The 22,632-nt window shown below is 42.9% G+C and overlaps 1 protein-coding gene across 2 annotated transcripts; it reads left to right on the top strand.

Moving 5' to 3' along the window:
- The first annotated feature begins 901 nt into the window (after positions 1 to 901).
- Slu7 (SLU7 homolog, splicing factor) lies at positions 902 to 15,037 on the top strand. 2 transcript variants are annotated; one of them, XM_052195566.1, is made up of 16 exons: positions 902 to 984; positions 4,120 to 4,305; positions 4,860 to 5,013; positions 5,522 to 5,602; positions 5,872 to 6,036; positions 7,390 to 7,458; positions 8,948 to 8,995; positions 9,176 to 9,307; positions 9,553 to 9,650; positions 9,775 to 9,842; positions 10,268 to 10,407; positions 11,134 to 11,295; positions 12,730 to 12,834; positions 13,221 to 13,292; positions 13,394 to 13,507; positions 14,036 to 15,037. In XM_052195566.1, the coding sequence occupies exons 2-16, from the start codon at positions 4,136 to 4,138 to the stop codon at positions 14,213 to 14,215; spliced, it is 1,758 nt and encodes a 585-aa protein (XP_052051526.1). In that variant the 5' UTR covers positions 902 to 984; positions 4,120 to 4,135; the 3' UTR covers positions 14,216 to 15,037. The 2 variants fall into 2 exon arrangements, with proteins under 2 accessions (XP_052051526.1, XP_052051527.1); XM_052195567.1 differs by lacking the exon at positions 902 to 984 and adding an exon at positions 1,023 to 1,282.
- Positions 15,038 to 22,632: the final 7,595 nt, after the last annotated feature.

Genomic DNA, 22,632 nt, shown 5'->3' with positions numbered 1-22,632 from the left:
TGGGGAATAATAATGTACCTGGTTAGTAAACTCATAATACAGACTCCTCAGCTGATCCAAGTCTCTCCTAATCCAGCTTTGCAGAAAGCATTCTTCCAAAGATGACCCCTGTCTTCTTGGTTCCTCTCATCTTGAGAACTCAAGCCTTGGGAAAAATTTCTCCTTGCCCTCTGAGTCAGATGAATTCTGCTCTTCCTGTAGCTGCCTTGAAAAAATCTAAATTATTATTTTTTTAATCTTTTACTTTGGGCTGTTTGACTGGGGGTTGGGGGAGTGTTAGCTATAGTCCTATATATTTAAAGAGCAGTTCACATAGGGGAAGTATAAAGAACCACAAGACTGCACAAAAGAAAAATTTTCAAGCAATGGCTCAGTAATCAAGGCAGTTTGTTCTTGCAGCGTCCCTCGGTTTAGTGCTCATGCTGGTTCACACGCATATATCTGTATTGTGCAAATTCACAAGCATAATTTTTTTTAATGAAAAAGAAATATTTTTTTTAAAATCACCTATTTCCCAGTAGTGTGTTTAACATTTTCTTTTTTATGGGGGATTATTTTTTTAAGTTGTTTGTTTGAGAAAACGTCTTACTATGCCACTTGCCAGGAACTCAAAAGAGATGCCTATCTCTGCTAGAATTAAAGGTGTGTGCCAGTTCGCCGACCTTTGGGGCTTTTTCAATAAACATTTTTGCTAAGATTCTGCTGTTCCAGAAAGAACAACGGTTCCTTGCGCAAAGCACAAAAGCTGCACTGCCACCGCTTCTCCACAAGGAGTACAAAGAAGTAAGGACCGCCTTTCTGGTTTTCTGTTTTTTTTTTTTTTTAAAAAAAAAAAAAAAAAGCCAAGCGCTTGCAAGTGCGCATGTGTCGATCTCCCGGAAGTTATCGCTGCGCTGCCGGAAGAAGGCAGGAAACCCGGAAGTAAACATTGCCGAGTCGCTTCGTTTCTGGCGGATGGTTTTGAGTGGCCTGGGGCGGGACTGGGTAAGTTGGGGTTCTGAGATGGAGCAGACGAACCGGGGACCTCGGGGAGCGGATATCCCCCGCAGTGAGACCTCGCGGTGATGAGCCGTCTTGGAACTGCGGACCTGGGTGGAGACTGTGGCCCAGGACGCAGGCGCCACCCTCGCGTCCAGCCGGACGGAGGCTGGAGTCCTTAAGGCAAGAGTCCTGGTCACTTTGGCCGGACATCCTGAGCGGCCGTACCGAAGCTGACCCCTCCGTCCCCAAAGGAATGCCTTTGAGGTTCAACTTTCTCGTTAGATGGAGATGATCTTACAATGTGAGGGTCAAATTAGAATGTTTGTATTGCCTTCAGTGAGTGGGAGTTGTTAATGTTCTAACTCGGAGAGTAGGACCCTCTTCAGAGCAGTGTAACCTAGTGACAGAACACTTAAGTCCCTCTTAGTCTTCAATATGACAGGCCTACACGCCAGTGTCTGTGGTTTGTAACATGATTTAAAGGACCAACAGTAAAGTCAGGCTTGTGTTTGCGATCTGTCTTCTCTCACTAATCTCTTGTCTGAAGGTGTTAACCTTCCCCAAACTTGTTTCCTCGCCGTAAAATAGGGTTGTTGTAAAGATTTGGTGACGGTCTGCATGGTAAATTAAAGAAATGGTAGTTGTTAAAATGAAGACGATTAAATCTATGAACGTCCTCTTTTGCTTCATAGTATACTTAAGCTACCACGGATTTCTAACACTTCTGTTTTTAAGTCTATTTTATTTTAGTTATGTGTATAAGTAGGCAGGTGGGTTTTGCCCCTGTAAGAACGTGTACAGTCTTCTTGGGATCCCTGTAGCTGGAATTAGGGACAGTTGTGAGCCACCTGACATAGATGCTGAGAACTGAGCTAGGGTCATCTACAGGAGCAGTAGGTGAACCATCTCACCTGTGCCGTTCGTATACAAATTTCTATGGTGGCATATGCCTATGAAACCAGTACTTGGGAGATGGAGGCAGACTCAATTTCACAGGAAAGGCCTGGAGTTTAAGACATGCTGTAGATAGATACTTCTGAGTGTTCTGGGTGTAGATGTCATGTACTCAGTTGGTTATGAGATTTGAAGATCAAATGAAAATTCTGGAGCAGAGAAATAATATGGAATCCCAGTAGTGGGATATTGTTCCCCCTGAATCTTGGCAACTGGTATTGTTTAGAATGGTGAGTGAGGCTCTGGCTGCACTGTAAGGAATCAGCCTCTAAATAAACGTGTGTAAATAGATGAGCCTGCAGAGGAGTCGAGAACAGGAGAGGGGTTCGTGGGAAAACCAGTAACATGTTATAGAAGCCAAAGAATAAGAATCTCTGACAAAGGAAGTCATGTAACTGAAAGATGGCCAATGAATTTAGCTCGTGATTAGTATTCACTTGGTTAATGCAGTGGTGGCTTTCACTGAATGGTCGGAAATGGAAATAAGTCAGTGACCAGCCTGAGGAGTGCCCATCTATATTTCTTTCTGACAAGATCTCATGTAGCACAGGTTAGTGTTGAACTCTGTATGTAGCCAAGGGTGACCTTGAACTTCTGATCCTATATTCACATCTAGATTGCTGGATAACAAGTGCGCACCACCATGCCTAGTTTTTGACACACTGGGAATCAAACTTCTGTGCGTGGTAGGCAAACACTCTATCAACTGAGGCTTCATCCCCAGCCCCTGAACTTTGGTAGTTGTTAAGGTATTGGGCCTTCAAGGGGAACAGTGATGGGCTCTGTGTGTGTGTGTGTGTGTGTGTGTGTGTGTGTGTGTGTGTGTGTTCCACAGCATATATATATATACATACTGTGGAAGAAAAGTTTGAGACATTCAGGAGAGCTACTTTAGGAACATCTGTATAAATTTTATATGCATGGCTTTCTCTGTTTACAAATTGGAATGTTGAGAGAATTGGTGCTAAGAATATGGAAAGACTTTTTTTTTTCTTTTTGAGACAGGGTCTCACTGTATAGCCTTGGCTAGCTGTGGATTCAATATGTAGACCAACCTAGTTCCAGACTAGCCTCCAACTCCAAAATATCCACATCCCTCTCCTTTCCAAGTGCTAGGATTGAGGTTGTATGTTGCAATGCCCAGTTTGTAAAGCCTTTTGAATAAGGGAAACCATTGGAACCAGTGAGATGGCTCAGCAGGTAAAGGCATTGGCTGCCAACCTGATGACCTGAGTTTGATCCTGGGACCCACATGGTGATTGGGGAAGAACCAACTCCTAAAAGTTGACCTCTGACCTCTGTAGTGATAATTTTGAAGTTCTGGTTTCTTTTAAAAAAAAACCATAGAAATATTATAAACATATATTTCCATTTTAATCTCAAGTGTAGGGATATGGGGCTGCTTCCGACTGTTGCAGTAGCTGACTGTGATTTGCTTTCTGCCCTAGCAGAGGTTTTGCCAGCAACTGCAGATAGTTTCTGCGTTCATATGACATTTGGAATTCTGGGGGCTTTTTAGAGGGTAAATAAATGCTAGGGCCCCAAGAAGTGGGGTGGATTGTTACTTGTTGATTGTTGGTGGCAGACGTTTGTTAGGTAATCTTGTGCAAAGAAGAAAAAGAAGAAAAAGAAATCAGATATCCTGGTGGCAAAGGTCACACTTGCCCCAAGGAACTCAATGCCCCAATCAGCAGGAAGTATGCTAATGATAGTGTCTCCCCTTTCCGACCCCTGACTTCACTCAAGGATCTCTTTCCTTTCTATCCTTTTCTCCCATTTATCTAGTGTTAAGGGGTTGAAAGGGTAAAAGAAAGGGGTGGGGAAGGTGGAAGAGGAAAGAGGCCAAACTCAGCTGCAGACCTCCCCACACATTCCATGGCGTACTCAGTCCCTACCCCACCCTCCACACACCTGCACACAAGACAAATGAAATGGAAAGAAGCCCTCCTTTATAGGCACTTTGAGAGAATAAGAATATAGGAGACTGGAGGAGGCTGTTTAGTGCAGCAAGGACCCAGGCTTGCTCACAACACCACAAAAAGTTTGAGAAGTAAGAGAGAGAAGAAGTGTAAGCCAGAGAGACCCTAGCACAACTCCTAGTGCATGGCTTGGCCACGGCTTAGTGGTTTCAGCGGGTGTATTCCAGAAGGCCTCCTTTACTGTTAAAAAAACTTCCTTTTCTAGAGGAAGCCAGTTCATCATGGCGGCGGCAGCTGTGGACCCTGTTAGTGCCGCACCCATGACGGGATCAAAGGAGATGAGTTTGGAGGAGCCGAAGAAGATGACCAGGGAGGACTGGAGGAAAAAGAAGGAGCTGGAGGAGCAGAGGAAGCTGGGCAATGCTCCTGCAGAGGTGGACGAGGAGGGGAAGTAAGTCTGTCCCGCAAGGCCTATGCTGGTCCACGCCCAGTTCAGCACCATCCCGCCTTTGTCTTGGTAGCAGAGTGTCCTTTACTATTTGCAGAATTTGTATTCTCCCTTCTTGTTTCCTCAAACTCATACGGATATAGTTTGATAGACAAGTGATACTAAAGAGCTTATAATGACTAGCAATTGTCCTTTTTGACCTTTTTTCTGCCCCCAGCCTAAAACGGCTACTTCTACATGCTCTTATTTTAAATTTTTCACATCTCTGAATAATGATGCCACTTGATTGTTTTAATCAGTTGGCTGTGGGCACTAGTATAACTTTCGGCTCTGAAGGACGGAGCTCGCTCACCCCTTCCTCCGTCTCCTTCCAATTGTACCATTAGTCTCCGCATCTCGATTAGAAAGTTCCTCAATGTAGGCTAACATACATCTTTACAACCATCTTCCATCTCCCATCCCACTGCAGGATTTCTGCTCTTACCCTCTGTGCCCACTACCTTTGTGGTTAAAATGCCATTTTCAAACTTCCTTCTTCACATTTAATTTTATTACAGAGATATCAACCCTCACATCCCTCAGTATATTTCTTCGGTTCCGTGGTACATTGATCCATCAAAGAGACCCACTTTAAAGCATCAGAGACCACAGCCAGAGAAACAGAAGCAATTCAGTTCATCCGGGGAATGGTACAAGAGAGGCGTAAAGGAGGTATGTGGTAACCTGTGTGTCGCTTTGCCAGTGGAGATTTTTTTTGTGTAGAACTTAAGAACTTTGAATCTGATGCTGTTTAAAGTAGGAAGGTATTGTGTGACCCTGGTGTCGAAGTTCCACAGTATATACATTGTTAATTCCAGTCTTTTCTTACATTATTTCTTCTTTTATATTATTAAAATCCTTAAACTTGGTCATCTCAGAACATGAAGGCTACCTGGTCTACCTTTTTTTAAAAGATGTATTTATTATGTATACAGCATACAGTATTCTGCCTGCATGTATTCCTTCAGCCAGAAAAGGGCACCAGATCTCATTATAGATGGTAATGAGCCACTGTGTGGTTGCTTGGAATTAAGCTCAGGACCTCTGGAACAGCAGACAGGTCTCTTAACCTCTGAGCCATCGCCCCACCCCCTGATCTTCCTCGTAACAAAGTCTTTGAGTAGACAAGATGACTCTGATCAATAAGATGCTCTCTCTGTTCTTTCCTGTCCTTGATCAGAATTCTATAACTACCAAGTACCGCAAGGGCGCGTGTGAGAACTGTGGAGCCATGACACACAAGAGGAAAGATTGCTTTGAGGTAAGCTGACTCCAAGCCTGCTGGGAAGCTGTCAGCCAGCCTTTTGTTTTCCCCTTGTCAGAGAACTTCTATTTCCTAAAATTATTTTAGAAAAATAAAAATCAATTTGCTTGAATTTAATCTGATGCCATTACAGTTTCTTGCCCAAAGACTGCCTGGTAATTAAAGACACTAAAAATGCCACAGTGTGTCTGCGTCAACTCTGTAAAAGTTGCAGGAAGTCTTCCTCTGTGCTGCAAGTTCCTAGGAAAAGATCTGCTGTCTTTCAGAGACCAAGGCGGGTTGGAGCGAAATTCACAGGGACTAACATCGCTCCAGATGAGCACATCCAGCCTCAGCTGATGTTTGACTATGATGGGAAGAGAGACCGCTGGAATGGCTACAACCCAGAGGAGCACATGAAAATTGTTGAGGAGTACGCCAAGGTTGACCTGGTGAGCCACTTCCCCGCTGCCTCTAACCTGACACTTTTGCATATCTCAGGGTGCTCTGAAGATGGCGCCATTTCCTATAGTAGCATGTCTACTTCAGTGGTGAAAGTGGTAGAGCGGCCCTACTTGGCTGCAGTCTCTCTCCTCCCCCACTTCCCCCTCCTTCTTGTTCTCTCTCTCTCTCTCTCTCTCTCTCTCTCTCTTCTCTCTCTTTCTCTCTCTTTCTCTCTCTCGCTCTGAAACAGTCTTTCTATGTAGTGCTAACTGTCTTAGAACTTGGAACTTGCTGTGGAGACCAGGCTGGCCTTGAACTCTTGCAACTGCCTCCCAAATGCTGTGATTAAAGACAAGCACCACCCCACCTGGCTGGCAGCAGTTTCTTGAGTCTTTTATTCTTTAGTCCCAGTGTGACCAAAGACACTAGATGTGTAAGAACAGACTGACATCCAAGTCTTCCTGTACTGACTTGTTTGTTTGTGGCAGACTCACTATGTAGCCCTAGCTTGCCTAGGTCTCACTATGCAGATCAGGCTAGACTAAGACAGAGCTCTGCCTGCCTGCCTCCTAGGTGCTGGAGTGAAGAAAGGAACACCTCCCCACACACGTTTTGAAGTCCTGAAGTCTTCATCCCTAAGCTTGTGTCTAAGACTGCTTTATAGTTGTCTCACATCCGTGTAAGAATAGCTAACCTGTTTCAGAAAACTGAATTTCAGTCTAACTTCAGTTTTTGTTTTTCCAAACAATGATTCTACCTTTCTGTCTTCTTACCCAATTCTTTCAGAACAGTAGTCTATTCTGCTGGTTTTTGTTTTTTCTTTTTTTTTTTTTTAAGGAATTAGAGATTATATTTAAAGGTCATGAGTTTTTACTTCAGAGGACAGCTTCTATTTTGTTTTGTTCTCATTTTTTTAAGGTTAACATGTGATACCTATGTAGCCAAGGATGATTCTGAGCCTCTACCTCCTCGATACTGGGAATATAGGCATGTGCCACACTATGCCTGACAAGATCATGGGACAGCATAGAAACATCTAGATGTCATGTTTTCCTGAGCATTGAAATATCCAGTAACCTGACCCTGCCGGGGATCAGTCACAGCGTCTGCCGCTGTTGTTGGGGCTCTCTCTGTAGTTTACATCAAGGCTTGTTCATGCCAGAGCCTAACTCTCTATAAGCCTGCCTGCCCTTTCTCCTCCTCCTCCTCCTTTTCTTCCTCTTCCTTTTTTGAGATCCACCACCCTACAGCTAGCTCCAAGGACCATTTCTGAAAGCACTTAAATCGCCCACTTTAAGTATGTACAATTTAAATGGCCATCTGAATGTTGTAAGTAAAATTTAAATGTCTTTATTTTTTAGGCAAAAAGAACATTGAAAGCACAGAAACTGCAGGAAGAGTTAGCCTCTGGAAAATTAGTGGAGCAAGCTGTAAGTAAAAATACAAGATAGTCAAGCAAAATAATCAGACTCTTTAAAACAGTTGTTCTCAACCTGTAGGTCATGACCCCTTTTGGGGTCGAACAATTGGTTCACAGGGGTCACCTAAAACTATTGGAAAACACAGATATTTATATTATGACTCATAACTGTAGCAAAAGTGCAGTTATGAAGTAGCAACAAAAATAGTGGTTGGAGGGTCACACAACATGAGGAACTGTATTAAGGGGTCACAGTGTTCAGAAGGCTGGGAACAACTACTTAAAACAATGAGGTGGAACTTAGAGCAAGAATTCATGTTATACATCTCTAGTTAGGAAGGAACTGAACTTCTTGTCTCCGTCTCCTGAGCACTGGAGTCACAGGGGTGCACTGCACACATGCAGGCTTCTCTCTTAAAATAGCATTTATTCAGACCTCATTAACAATATTCACTATCATACATGTTAATGATATATGAAAAATAGAGGACCATCATAGGAAAAGACCCATAGATTCATGATATTTTTTGATTGGTTGGTTGGTTGGTTGGTCGGTTTTTTGGTTTTGTGTTTTGGTGGTAGTGGTGTGGGGTTTGGTTTTTTGGTTTTACTTTTTTGCATATGTGCTGTGTTGGGGTTTGAACCTAGGTTGCAAACATTCTGACAGCATTTTCTATTTGAACTTGTTGTTTAAAAAACAAGTGAGGTTTGGAGCCAGTGAGGTGGTCAGTGAGAAAAGGCCCTTGCCACGCAAGCCTGGCAGCTTTGGTCTGAGCCGCAGGCCCCCTGTGAAGGTGGCAGGAGAGAACTGACTTGATGGGGTTGTCCTCTGACCGCCACAGGCACACAGTGCCATGTGCTGACCCAGTAATAAATAGAAAGGCAATGAGTGTGATGCAGCCAAAGCCTGAGCCAGCTGGAAATGAGTGCATACCGTCCCTAGTCCTCCCAGTCCTCTGTTACTTTGATGACTATAATCCTGACTAGGAGGCTGGAGAGGCTTAGTGGTTGAGAGCACCTGTTGCTCTTGCAGAGCACTTGAGAGCCATTCCCAGCACCCACATCAGGCAGCTTACAACTGTGAGACCCAGCTCCAAGCAGTTCAGTGTTCTCACCTCCAGGGAAACACACATGTGCCTGCACACCCACAGACACATACATATGAAAGACATGCTACATCAATAAAGTCTATTTGGGTCCTGGTTTTTAGACACTAATAAAATTAATTGTTCACAATATCCTACTTGTGTCAGAATATATGTGCTTGGGACAGGTGAGAAGCATTAGAGCGTGTTGTTGAAACGAACCAGCCCACCTTCCCTCCCTCCTCCTCTCCTTCCCTTTCCCCAGTGCTAGGGATTAAACTCAGGGTCCGGTGCATGCTAGCCACACACTGAAGCAGTCACCTGTACCCATTTATATTATGTTTTTTAAATACTAAATAATCTGTAAATTAAATGAAAAGGATTTACAGTTGTTTTCCTTCTTTTCTGATTCAGAATTCTCCAAAACACCAGTGGGGAGAAGAGGAACCCAATTCTCAGATGGTAATGCATGCATGTCCTGTCTGGCTGCCTGCTCTCAATAGTTTCAGTGGCTCGTAGTAATCGTAGTCATAATGATAGCTTTAAGTCACGCAATAAGCCTTTGTTTAAAGGGGAAAGAAGACAAGGCCACAGTGCTGCATCTTTTTGCTTAGTTTTCTCATCCCCAACTCTTCCTTTCAGGAAAAGGATCATAACAGTGAAGATGAGGATGAAGACAAATACGCAGATGATATTGACATGCCTGGGCAGAATTTCGACTCTAAGAGACGCATTACTGTTCGCAATCTCAGGATTCGTGAAGATATCGCAAAAGTAAGTCATGTCAGCCTGACCTCTGGCTCTGACAGCTAGCGGTTCCACACTTGCCCTGCTTGAGCGGTGTCTGTGTGTGGTTTGATTAGTGTAATGAGAGGTACTCCAAAGGATGGCAGCATCTGCTTCTCCTGTACAGGACCTACACAGATGCTTAGTTAGTCAGAACCTACTCTTCTGCCCAGCTGAACCCTTTCTTGCTATAAATCAGTGGTAACTCAGCCTTCAAATATTTTTCCTTGCAGTATTTGAGAAATTTAGATCCAAATTCTGCCTATTATGATCCAAAAACTAGAGCAATGAGAGAGAATCCTTACGCCAATGCAGGAAAGAATCCAGATGAGTAAGTATTCAGTTAAACTTACGGGCTTGGGTGTAAAAGGGGTCAAGGCTTTCTAACTTGATTCTGTAAATGAGTTTTTCTTAAAGCAATCTCTAAGACATCTTTTTAACAACTGTGCTTTCAGAGTGAGCTACGCTGGAGATAACTTTGTTCGATACACAGGTGATACCATCTCAATGGCTCAAACACAGTGTAAGTGTTTGCTCTATACCAAGGCCTTTTATATAGACTTTAGGGATGAGTTGCAGCAAGATGGCTCAGGGTGCCTGTTGTCAGGCTAGATGTCCGGAGTTCTGTCCCAAGCATCCACATGTCCTCTGACCCTCGTGTATTCTATGGCATGAATATTTGCACACATAGATACATAAATGTAAAAAAGGAAATTAGGAATTATAAAACAGACATGATGGCATATGTCTATGACCTGACTACTTGTGAGACCAAGGCAGGAAGATTGCCCCATGCTTAAGGCAACTGTCGCAGAAAAAGCCAGCAGAGAAGAAAGAAAAGAAGAGGAGGTGATGGGGGAGGCACTGTGAGCAGCTACTTAAAACTTGCTTTAAAAAAGCAGAACCACAGGGAGCTATCAACTCATGAGACACTTTGAATTTCTCTAGTGTTTGCTTGGGAAGCCTACGACAAGGGGTCTGAAGTGCATCTCCAGGCAGATCCTACAAAACTAGAGCTGCTGTATAAGTCCTTCAAAGTCAAAAAGGAAGACTTCAAAGAACAGCAGAAGGAAAGCATCCTGGAAAAGGTACCGCTAAGAAACGGCTTTACTTACTACGTAAGAAGTATTAAGCTTGGTCCGCAGTACCGAGAGCCCCTTTGAACCTGTGAGTCATAGTCCTGTCCTTCTGCCAACTCCGTTGGTACAGACCTGTGCATCAATCACAGCCCTCCAAGATGGAGTGCTTCAGATAAATACCTGTTCCTTCTCACACATTGTTATGGTAGTGGGTCTCCTGAAACAGAACTGCTCACATCTGCATCAGAGTCTTGCTTTCTCAAATTCTAGCCCAGCATTCTAAAATGCTTTCTTAGGTTTCTGGACAAGGCTACAAAATGTATGTCCCTGTGCACAATATACACCTTTGCTTTCATCACACTTACTAGCTTCCCATTGGTGGAAGAAGTAACACAGTCACATCCAGACTCCAGAGATGGAGATATTGGCTCCATGTCTTGATGGGAGAGCCAGTAAAGTTGTGTTGTGGGGCAAAGGATATCAGGTATGCACCCAAAAAAATTTATGGCCATCTTGAAACTACCTCACTTACCAAGTAACTAACAAGGGAAGAATTTTACCTGGGAAGAGTTGGTGGTGCTTTTTTTCACAGTTTCCTTAAGAAAACTAGTTAAAAACAAACAAACAAAAAACCAAAAAAGTTTGTTTATTGTCATTGAAAATAAGCCCTTCCATAAAGATTTGATATAAAAGTTTGGTTATAAAATGTGTCTTAAATGCTCAATGTCCTTTCAGTATGGTGGCCAAGAACACCTGGACGCTCCTCCGGCCGAGCTGCTCTTGGCCCAGACAGAAGACTATGTGGAGTACTCCAGGCACGGGACAGTCATTAAAGGCCAGGAGCGCGCTGTTGCCTGCTCCAAGTACGAGGAAGACGTGAAGATCAATAACCACACGGTCAGTGCTCGGCTCCGCACTGCTTCTCACAGAGCCTCTTGGTGACCGACCCCCGAGTTCTCCTTGGTGGTGGTGGTGACGTTTTAGCTTTGCTTTATGATTTTTTTCTGAAAGTGAAAAAAAATATTCCATATTCATCTGCATGCTTACCCAGAATCAAAAAATTTCTTGTATGTTGTACCATTTACACTTTGTCTGGGTTTGAATGTACACTAGTATATATATAAACATACATGCATGTTGTGTTATTTACTAATTTTTGACACAAATATTTGGGAATTGCAGACATGACATTTCACTCAAACACGTTATACATCTTCTAAAACTGAGCATGCACATGCGCAGAGGGCAGGTTAGAGTGCATTTCCTCCTTCCACTTCTGTGTGCATTGGCCTTGGATAGTGAGCACATTACCCCCTCATCCTTCTCTGGATTAAGCCTGTATTGATCCTGTGTTGGTGGTTGTCTCTTTTCCTAGTTATTTTCAAGACAGTGGTCACTGACCAGATCTGGCACAGAAGCTGTCTCATGCAGGAACTTCCCCCTGTTCCTCCAGGTCTTAAACAACAATTTAGTTCCAAAGCCCAGATTAAGTAGAACCTAAATTTTTTGCTAAGAATATATAGTAGGTGATATTGTGTTCCTTTGTGCATTGTATCATAAAGCATATTATCATATTATATATATATATACACATACACACACACACACACATATATATATTTCACTCACACATATATATATATGTGTGTGTGTATGTAAGTATGTATGTATTATGTATGTATTTTTTGGCACTGGGGACTGGACCCAAGGTCTCATGCATGCTTAGCCGTGTTCTGCCACTGAACTACAATCTTGACCCCATTTGTTGTGAACCTAAACTAACAGAACTTTTATACATCAAGGATCAATAAACTTTTAAACTGTAGTTGTACCATGTAGAGTAGAATGAGCCAAACAGACCTTACACACAGTCAGCATGATGTAGTCTAACAAGGGTCTGTGCACTGTTCAGCAAAAGCCACTTGTTAACAGTACAAGCTCAGGCTTGGAAGGCTCTACACCTTAGCTTAAGGGAAATCAAGTATATTAAATTTTTTCATAGACTTTTTTGGGAGGTTGTGAGGTGAGAGTCGGTTTATTGAAACATGGATTTATCCAGGCTACCTCAAACTTGAATGTTCTGCCTCCTCAGTGCTGGGATTATAGATGCATGCTATCATGCCTGGATCAGGTGTTTGAGAAGAGAACTTAGACCATTATAACTACAGTGCCCAGCTTTCCAGCATTTGAAGTTGGCCCACCCTCTGTCTCTGTTTTTCCCTACAATGGAAATAAATTCAGGGGGCTGCATCGTTTTACACTCTATGCCATCAGCAGGATGGGAAAGCCTCTAATCCCAGGCTCCTCTCCAAACTGTGTCTCTCTCCGCAGCATATCTGGGGATCTTACTGGAAAGAAGGCCGCTGGGGATACAAATGTTGTCACTCCTTTTTTAAGTATTCCTACTGTACCGGAGAAGCTGGGAAGGAGAGTGTTGTAAGTATTACCCTCTAGCGTTTGTCTCTGTGGAGGAGATTGGTAAGGGGAAGAGACGGGTTTCATGTAGGCATGACTAGCTGAGAATTCACTCTGGCAGGGGTGACCCTGAGCGTCTGACTGTACTGCCACCACCTGACTGCTGGGGTTACACACGTGCTAGGCCTGGCCTTAGGAGATGCTAGGGATGGGGCCCAGGGCTTTGCAGGCGGAGCAAGGACTCTCCCAACCAAGCCACACCCCCAGCCCTTGTCCTCTAGTTCTTAAAGGTAGAAGACATTCAAACCCTGCATAAATCATATCTTCTCATGTTTCAAATTCTAACCTGTTCTTCAAATGATTGATAGCTATAGTCTTCAACTTAAATTATATTTCTTTTCCTACAGAATTCAGAGGAATGTATTATAAATGATGCGACTGGAGAAGAGTCTGTGAAGAAACCTCAGACCCTCATGGAGGTCAGTATATGATCCTCTGCTCTGAATCACAAAGTCCTGAGTGGGTGTTGAAACGTGTGTCAGAGCTCTGTGTTTACAAAGCCTTTGCTTCTCCGTGTCAGCTGCATCAGGAAAAACTAAAAGAGGAGAAGAAGAAGAAAAAGAAGAAGAAGAAACACCGAAAGAGCAGTTCTGACAGCGACGATGAGGAAAGGAAGCAGGAGAAGCTGAAAAAGGTACTTTGTGACATCTCAGTAAGGAAAGTGACAAACAGCAAGCCAGGGGGCGGGGTGAGCCTTGGGGCTAACACTGCCAGTGCTGCCTGCCTGCAGTTTTGAAAATGAGGAGACCACCCTGAGTGTGTGTTGTTTGCCCAGGTCACATAAGTAAGTGGTAGTTGTATGAGTCTGACTCTGTGTGTGTGTGTGTGTGTGTGTGTGTGTGTGTGCGTGCGTGTGCTCATGCAGAGGACAGAAGACAGTTGGCAGGAGTTGGCTCTCTCCTTCTGTCATATGGATTGTGATCAGGCTTGGCCACAGTTGCCTTTATGCACTGAGCCATCTTGCCAGCCTCTCAACAGAATTTCTTAAACGAATTAAAAAATGTCATAGAGCATTTGTGTGGTGGTTGTTTCCCAGTGCAGGGCTGACTCCATCCTTTCCTTTCCGGCAGTGGGGTTTGATAGAACACTTCCTATTCAAGGGGTCTTTTGTATTCCTGTGTGACGGAGATTCCTGGTGCTGATTGTGCACGTCTCTCCACAGGCACTGAATGCAGAGGAGGCCCGCCTTCTTCACGTGAAGGAGATCATGCAGATTGACGAGCGGAAGCGGCCCTACAACAGCGTTTATGAGAACCGAGAGCCCACAGAAGAGGAGATGGAGGCCTACAGGATGAAAAGGCAGAGGCCGGATGACCCCATGGCCTCTTTCCTGGGGCAGTAACCAGTCAGACCACACACGCACAGCACCTATAGATAGAAAATCTTTATCTGTCCTTCTTGCTGCCTGACATTAATAAATTTTTCTGAAGTCTTAAAGTCAATTTCCTCAACAGTCAAGAGACAAAACAAGGAAGCAGGAGCATACAGTTGTGCTTAGGGTTAAAATCACCCATCCTAGTTAATGATATGGAAGAAACGTTGGCTTCCTCCTCTCGTGTCTTGCGGAATTGGCCGTGATGGCTCATCTTGTAGTGCCAGCACCTGAGAGTGGTAGAGGCAGGGGGATCAAGAGTTCAAGGTCAGCTGAGTGTGGCGGTGCACACCTGTAATCCTAGCACTCGGGAGACTGAGGCAAGAGCCTCTTAGCTCCATAGCAAGTGTGAGACCAGCCTGCACTGCACGATGCTTTGTCTCAAAATGAAAGTTTAAGGCTGTCCTAGGCTACATAGCAAAGTGGTATCAAGAATGAGATGAAGGAAGGAAGGAGGGAAGGAAGAGAAAAAGTCATTTTTTTTCATAGCGAGGTCTCCAGCTGTGCGCAGTCAGTCCTCTGGTCTCTTTATATGTAGCCCCACCCGTGTAGGTCCTCTCAGAGCCAGAGCCCAGTTCTTAAATTACTAGCAATTCCAGTAGTGACATCATTAGTAATTTAACTCCATAATTGCAGTTACAGCACTTGGTTTTGCCATCCAAGATTTTCTTGGTTTTAAACAAAAATATTCTACCTTTCATCTGCATCACAGGTGGGAAATCTGCAGGGCATGTAAATATTTGTGTCCCCCATAATCCTAATAATAAATCTATTTTTCATTCGGTTGTTAAATGTTGGATTTTCATACATTTCCTTATACCTTACATCTAAACTGCTTAGCTTTAGTGGTCAGCAGTGACTGCTTCACATTTACCTTGCTGAACATGGATTTTCAGGCAGAAGTCACTTTTATGATATGTGATGTGTTTTTTACTACTGTATGCCATTTAATTCTGATCTGTTTAACTCTACAAAACTCAAGTTGAAATATCTAAGACATCTAGTTACCTAGTCTGTGTATCCAGCAGGTATCATTTGATAAAAATAGAAGAGCAAAAAAACTTGAGACTGAAGGTTCTTTAAAGATATAAGGATGGCGTCCCACATACGTATGCTGATACTGCTGTGATCTACATACAGCCTGCCTTGCCTAGAAGCATGGCAAAGACAATGCTGACACCATTCTACTGTGAGAACAGTCTGAGTACACTGACTCTGTGAGTGTGTTCCAAACTGACTTCCAGAATACTGTGACATCAGCATTTCATACAGGCAGGAGAAAAGCACCAAATACCTGGCTCCACGTGACATCGGCATTCAGACTGAAATTAAGACTGCAGTGCAGGCTTGGGGGATTAGCTCAGTCAGAGAAAGGCTTGCTTGGAAGCATAAGGATATGAGTTTGAGCTCCAGGACCCATATTAAAGAGAAAGCAGGCCAGCCAGCTGCAATGGTGTATGCTTGTAATCCCGAATACCTGAGGCTCGCCAGCTCAGCCAAATCTGCAAGTACAAGATCAGTGAACAGCTGCTCCGGTGGCTCTCTGACCTCTCCACATATGCCATGCTTGTACCCACACACACGCACACAAAATTATAATGATCTCCAATCATAAAGACCAAAATTGTGTTCTATCTCTACCTCAACATAGGTGGTTCAACACAAAGTCGGCTATTGGTATCTATTTTGTGTATTATCTTTTGTTAATAAAGATGCAACTGAGAATATTTAGCTGCGAGTTGTTTGAAGTATCCTTAACTATTTGGCAGAGATATGGATTATAGGGATGCTAAAGAATATGGCTAATTTTTGAGTTTCCAAGAAACTTTCAGCATCCTTTATCAAATTTAACATTTCTCTTCCTCTCTGAGGCCTTATTTACGCTGATTTCAGAATTCTAAAATACCCCTAATCATATTACTGTTAGGTTGGGGGAAGGGAGTGTAATGTGCAGATCTTGTAACTGAGAACAAACGTCCTACCTCCACCTCCCAAGTGCTGGGGTCGCAGGTGTACATCACTGGGTCCCACTTTGTAAACTTGATTATCTCAGAAACAGTCACCTTTTCTAGTGTTGGAACTGTCATGTTCTCACCAATACATCTCATGGAGGACAAGATATTTGTATTTTACAGTTAGCATGAGTCCTTATCTCCAAACAGCTTGCTTGACTGCTAACAGTTAAAGCACTGCAGCCAATGTATGTCAGAACAAAACGTTGTCTTCTTCAGCTGGCAAGGTTTAGGTTTCAGGCTCAGAAGGCTGCTGCTGGTCTTTTGCAGTTTCTCTGGCAGGCTTTCTACATGGACACTGACTTTTAATAAAATCAGTCATGTGAGTTCATGACATTCCCCAGGCTGGAGACAGTGGAAGAGGCACTCGCTGGACTCAAGCATGAAGACCTAAATTTGGATACCAATACCATGTAAAAGCTAGCCGTGGCCTGTATACATCCCACTGACCTCTTCCTCTGGCCTCCGTGCACACTCAGCCAGAACGCCAAGGGAAGTTCTCAGCAGTGCCTTTCTCTGGGAAGTGAAGATCAGCAAAGATGCGCGACCCACAAGCGCTGCACAGGCAGCTGTAGCCAAGCTGTCTCCGTCACTCTGTGGAGTCCTATTTAAACCCTCCAAATGTCATGTGTCCTCCATGTGCTTTGCCTCAGCACAGGTCTAAGCACGTGAATCCAACCAGCCCAAGTCCTCAGAGTCTGGACAAATAGAACTCAATTACACAATGTAAGGCGGACCAATACATGTGTGTTGTTAGCGAGAATCCTTCATCACGTGTCCATTTACGGGTTTGCTTTAGCAGAACATCCTCTCTCCTGTGTCTGCTTCAGTGAAATGTTCCTTCACGAGTCTGCCTTAGTCTTTCACCTGTGTCCACTTCAGAAAAACACTCCTTTACATGTTTACCCCAGAAAAACACCATCCAACACAACAGACTCTCCAAAGTATGCTTAAATTTCCACTTTGTCAAAATCTGTCCTTCCTTCAAGTATTTGGTGAGTGGTTCCTTTATCTAGTCCATGGTTCTTCACCTAGTGGATGTAAGTCTTTGGTAAAGAATGCATGGGAGGGAGAGAGATGACTCAGCGGTTAAGAGCACTGACTGCTCTCCCAAAGGTTCTGAATTCAAATCCCAGCAACTACATGGTGGCTCATAACCATCCGTAATGAGACCTGATGCCCTCTTCTGGTGTGTCTGAAGACAGCTATAGTGTACTTACATATAATAAGAAATAAGTCTTTGGGCTAGAGTGAGCAAAGGTCCTGAGTTCAATTTCCAGCAACCACACGATGGCTCACAACCATATCTATACAGCTACAGTGTATGCATATACATAAAAAAGAATGCATGGGAGAAATGATCATGGAGTATTCTTCCTACAATATTTGAGATAGACCAGGTTTATTTGTAATATTGTGGAAAACATTAAGTCATAAATACAATTTTATGGTAAGGGACTCATAGATATTAACAATTTGCCGGAGCCTGGCTCTCCCATGTGTCACTTCCACCAGGACATTAGTTCTATATAGGTGGCTGGCTTTGAGTTGGACTGCCATGCTGTCTTGACTTACTTTGAACAGACATGTCACAGGATGGTTCTTGATGTGGACAGGATAGCATGTAGGGAGATGCTAGCTGGTAAAGTGATTTCGTTTTTAATCCAGGGTTAGAATTTACTCAAAAGCACAGTTCTGTGGTGTCTCTGGAACATTCCCTGAAAATGTTTGTGTCCCATGTGAAAGAAATGCAAACAGGAAGATGATGGTTACTGGTCCACCCGTGCTACGATGAAGACGGCACTCAGCACCCACGGCATGTGGTGTGTAACAGTGCACTTCAGACTTTGACCTCTGGTCATTAAAACTGTCAGACTCTTTCAATAAACATTGCAGTGATATTCCCAGGCATAATCTCCATAAGCCTGAAGCATATACCAGCAGCATCTGGTCAGTTGAAAACACCTGGATTGCATGAGAGCACCTTACCCCTAGCATCAGATTAATTTGAACATTTATGTGCCAAGGAGAAGAATCCTCACATCATAGCTGAAAAAAATTGGTCAAATCTTGTACACTCGAAAGAGCACAAGTCAGAAATAGCTCAAATCTGTTTAGGCCCAGATGCCTAGAAGAAGCTTCAGCAGTACCTTTGCCAGATGGTGTGATCCATTCTAGAACTGATTAAATGAGCCAGGACATCATACTACAAGTTCTAGAAGATCTCAAAGCCAGCCCTCTTAAGGTGGACATTCAGCTGCAGCCGCTAATGGCGTTTCTGCAGTATCAGTGCAAAAGGGAGAGGGAGCACAGAGGAGTTCCTGTTTTGCCAACCTGTGTGGCTATCCATGAAAGAAAGAAATATTATCTAAATAAATTGCTTTTTAAAAGTAAACACCTGAACATTCAATATGGTCTGATAGGTTAGGAACTGAGCCAAGAAGAAAGACAGGCCCTCCCACCTGTACTGGTTTGGCCTGTATGTCAATATTAATATTGATTTGTCAAGACTAGTTGCCCCAGAAACAAGAGTCCTCAATGTAGACTCTATGTGAAGTTGCCCCGAAGTTATTTCTGACTGGAAAATAAAGATGCTGACAGCTAACAGCTGGGCAGAAGAGTCGTAGGCAGGGTTTAGGATTCCCTGGATGGGGGTGGGAAGAGGACCAGGAAGAGAGAGGAGAGGCTGAGGAGGAAACAGGAGAAGGTGAGGAGAAAGGACAGAGGCCACCGTGGGTCAGTGAGTCACAAAAAGGTGGCTCTGAGGACTGGCCTATGGGAGTTAAGAGCAGCCTAGATGAAACACAGTAAGTAATAACTCGGGGTTATCAATAGGAAAGTAGAGTCTGACAGCGTAGAGGGTGGGCATCTGCACAGCTCTTGTGCTGTTTAAAGCATATTGTAAATGTAAATGTTGTGTGTGTGTGTTTTAGCCTGGAACTGAATGGTCAAAGGCAGGGTAGAAAGCATGGATTGGGATTAAGTAATTTCCACAACATCCACCCTTAAGGACAAACTGACAGTGGCCCCTCCCTTCTCTTTGAGGGTTGTTATTAGGAAGCCAATCAATTCCCAATACCATTGTGGATTATGAAGGAATGCAGTAGAAGGGAGGGACTGTATAACACTGTTCTTCTAAATTTACCCTTTGGCGTTAACCTCAGGGTATACTCCTTTCTCTCCCATGCGATAATCCTGATAAATATCCCGATACATTAGTTAGCCTGGTTTTTAAATTACGTCAGTGCTCAGAATCAGCAAGCCTGCTGAGGGCTTCCTGCGCCTCACCACACAGACTCTGATGACAGTCCCGGCAAGATGAGAAGAATACCCAGTACCCAGAGTGCACCAACTTTGGCTGCTTTTCCTGCCCCTATTCCTTCACCCGATATCTTCACATCACACATTTCCTTAGATGCTCTTATCTAAGACAGCTCAAAGGTTTCGAGTGGCTAGAGTATAAATTATGAATAAAATGGCCTACATACATGCGACATTCACACAAACAAAAAACCACATGCACAAACTTTCCATAATAATATCTATCTTGGCACAGATCAACCATGTGTTCTTTTCTGATTTTTTTGTCTTAAATTAGTTCAGACAGATAATGATAGATTATAACCAGCAGGTGTCGCTATCTGCAGGTTTGGAGAGGAGGTAACGCAAACTTCTGCTGAAATGCCAGATACATAACATTAAGCATTTATAGAAAAGGTATTAGGGGCTGAAGACATGCCTTAGCAGTTAAGGGTATGTATGTATTGCTCTTACAGAGGATCCAAGTTCAGTTCCCAGCACCCACACGAGTAGGCTCACAACTGCCTGTAACTCCAGAGAAACTCTGTCTCAAAAAACCAAAATAATAATAACAACAACAACAACAACAAGCAACTGATTGCCTCTTTCGACCTGTCCAGCACTCACTGATTCATTTGCTGCTCCTCCTCATAGAACCTTTATTTTGCTTGAGACACTTTCCTCCCCGGCCTGTCAGTCCTTCTGCTCTGCTCTTGGCTGACCAGATCCAGTCCCAGTATTTTCCCTGGAATAAATGTGGGGAGTTGCCAGGATATGTTTAAATCCTCCATTATTCAGTTTTGCTACTTCAGGCAGAGGAGGTGGCAAGAAATGCAGTCAAAGGTCAAAGGAAAAGGATCCCCATCCCATGCTCAGCGCTCGCTCACTGCAGCCATACTCTCTTCCCCCATCCCCCATCCCCCATCCCCCCACCCGCTCCTCGAGGCCGCACATTCCCTGCGTTGGATGCCGCTTCCCGTCACAAACCATCCAGAGCCCACTTCCTCTGTTCGCCTTCTATTATTAGGACTGAGAAATGGGGATGTTTTTATTCCAGTTTTGTTACGTGGTTTGGAGCAGCTCTTACTTCTTCTGGGCCTCGGTTTTCCCCAGTATAAAATCAAACACTTGGAAAGGCTTTCCCTATAGAACCTTTCCCCCCAAAGAAGTCATGTTTTATTTGCTTAATTGTGACATTTTTCATGCACTAGTTGTATAAAGACATCTTCCTAGTTCTACTCAGGACTTTGAAGCTGGTTTGCAGAATTTGGGGATTTATTAATAGAAAGAACACCAGTTTGACTGGAATGGTCACAAATCTGTTACTTATGTCCTAGTCAAATCTCTATCTACATTTTCAGAACTTGATCTTCCCATGTCTTTGTTTATTCTTATTGTGTGTATGTGTGATATGTGAGTTTGTTCATGCACATGTGACAATGCACGTGTGTGGAGGTCAGAGAACAACTCTGTGGAGTCAATTCCACTTCTACTTGGATTCCTAGGATTAAACTCAGGTGGTAAGCCTTAAACAGCCAGTGCTTTTACCTCTGAACCACCTCACCACCCCACCCCACACCAAAGTTTTATTACTAAAGATTTCAGATATATATACATAAATTTAATTAATATATTGGTTATATAGTTATCTAGTATATATGATATATCATTATCTAATATATAATATAACATAAAATACATTATATAATAATACATATCAATATATTACATATATTTTATATTTTGTATATTATATATTTATTATATTGATATAAATGCATATTTATATTATTAAATATCTATGTTATATATTGTTAATTATATAAAAATATATTTGTATATAAAAATATTTAATATATTATTTGAAATCATTAATAATAAAACACTGGTGGAGTTAATAAAATATATATTGTTTTTATTATTGACTATGAATTTCAGCTATATGAAATATTATAAATTATATATATTATATATGATATATTATATATATCATATATAATATATATAATATTGGAGTATGGTTGGAGTATAATAAAGTTGGAACAGGAGTATGGTGAACACTCACATGACTGTTTCTAGACTCAAAAACCATTAATGTTTACCATAACTGTCTCTGGTTAAATGCAGTTATCTATCAGGGTGCAGTCAAGAAGCTGAAACTTCACCTGTTTTCAAAACAAGTAGAATCTAATGTGAAGAATCAGGAGCCAGCTAGTAGGAAATTGAGAGGACCTAAGGGGATAGTGAGGCAGCAAATGTAGGATCCAATCAGCAAACTAAGGGCTGGCCAGGTGGAAGGGAGAGGTTGGGATCACAAAGTACAGAGGAGGGGTCCATTGGAATGAGACTCCTCGGACCCAGACGGATCGCCTGCTTGGCTGGTACTGATGTCCTAGGAGCTCAGAAGTCTAAAGAGCAGCTGCCAGTCTGCCTGCACTACCAGCTCAGAGCATCCCGAGGGGCTCTGGGAGTACGGAGAACCTAGAAAAAAGTCAACAACCGCTTGGAAGGAACTTATTTTCAGTGTAAAGAATTTAAAGCAATCAAAAGAGAAATGAGCAAGTGTCCTGACCTCCCTCTAGATGCCTCCTATGCCATGCACCTCTTATTTGTAAAATAAGGGGTAAGGTGGGGGGTAAAGAAACACATTGTGTGGGGCTCAGGCCCCTGCATCACAAAGCATAAAATGAAGAGAGGGCAGCACATTAGATTAATAGCTAGCACACTCCACTCCTTTGGCTAGTTAACATTCATACCTTTCTACTCATACTGAAATTTCAACTGAGGGCAAGTGCTAGAGAGATGGGCACTTTCTTTTCGGTAAACGGTTTTGTTAAACAGAATTTCCCTTTCTATAAAGGTAGTTTCTTCCCAACATAAAAATGTAAAAAAGTCTCAGTCCTCAAATTTACTAGCAGTAACATTAGCTATTTTCCCTAAACTCTAAATTCTTACATTAACTCTAGTAATATCTTTACATAAAATAGCCAACCATTCCTGAAATCACTAATATGTTACAGTGTTGAGTTACACACAGATATTGTAAAATCAGGATATTTGGGAGAGCCAATCATG

The sequence above is a fragment of the Apodemus sylvaticus genome, chromosome 10 (assembly GCF_947179515.1).
Source record: "Apodemus sylvaticus chromosome 10, mApoSyl1.1, whole genome shotgun sequence".
Classification (NCBI taxonomy): Eukaryota; Metazoa; Chordata; class Mammalia; order Rodentia; family Muridae; genus Apodemus; species Apodemus sylvaticus.
This window is presented reverse-complemented; position numbering and strand designations above follow the sequence as displayed.

Excerpts from the sequence above, each read along its gene's own strand:
- Slu7 (XM_052195566.1), top strand. The coding sequence starts at position 4,136 with ATGGCGGCGGCAGCTGTGGACCCTGTTAGTGCCGCACCCATGACGGGA. Across the intron at positions 4,306-4,859 it reads GAGGTGGACGAGGAGGGGAA|AGATATCAACCCTCACATCC; the intron begins GTAAGTCTGTCC and ends ATTTTATTACAG. Across the intron at positions 13,293-13,393 it reads AACCTCAGACCCTCATGGAG|CTGCATCAGGAAAAACTAAA; the intron begins GTCAGTATATGA and ends TCTCCGTGTCAG.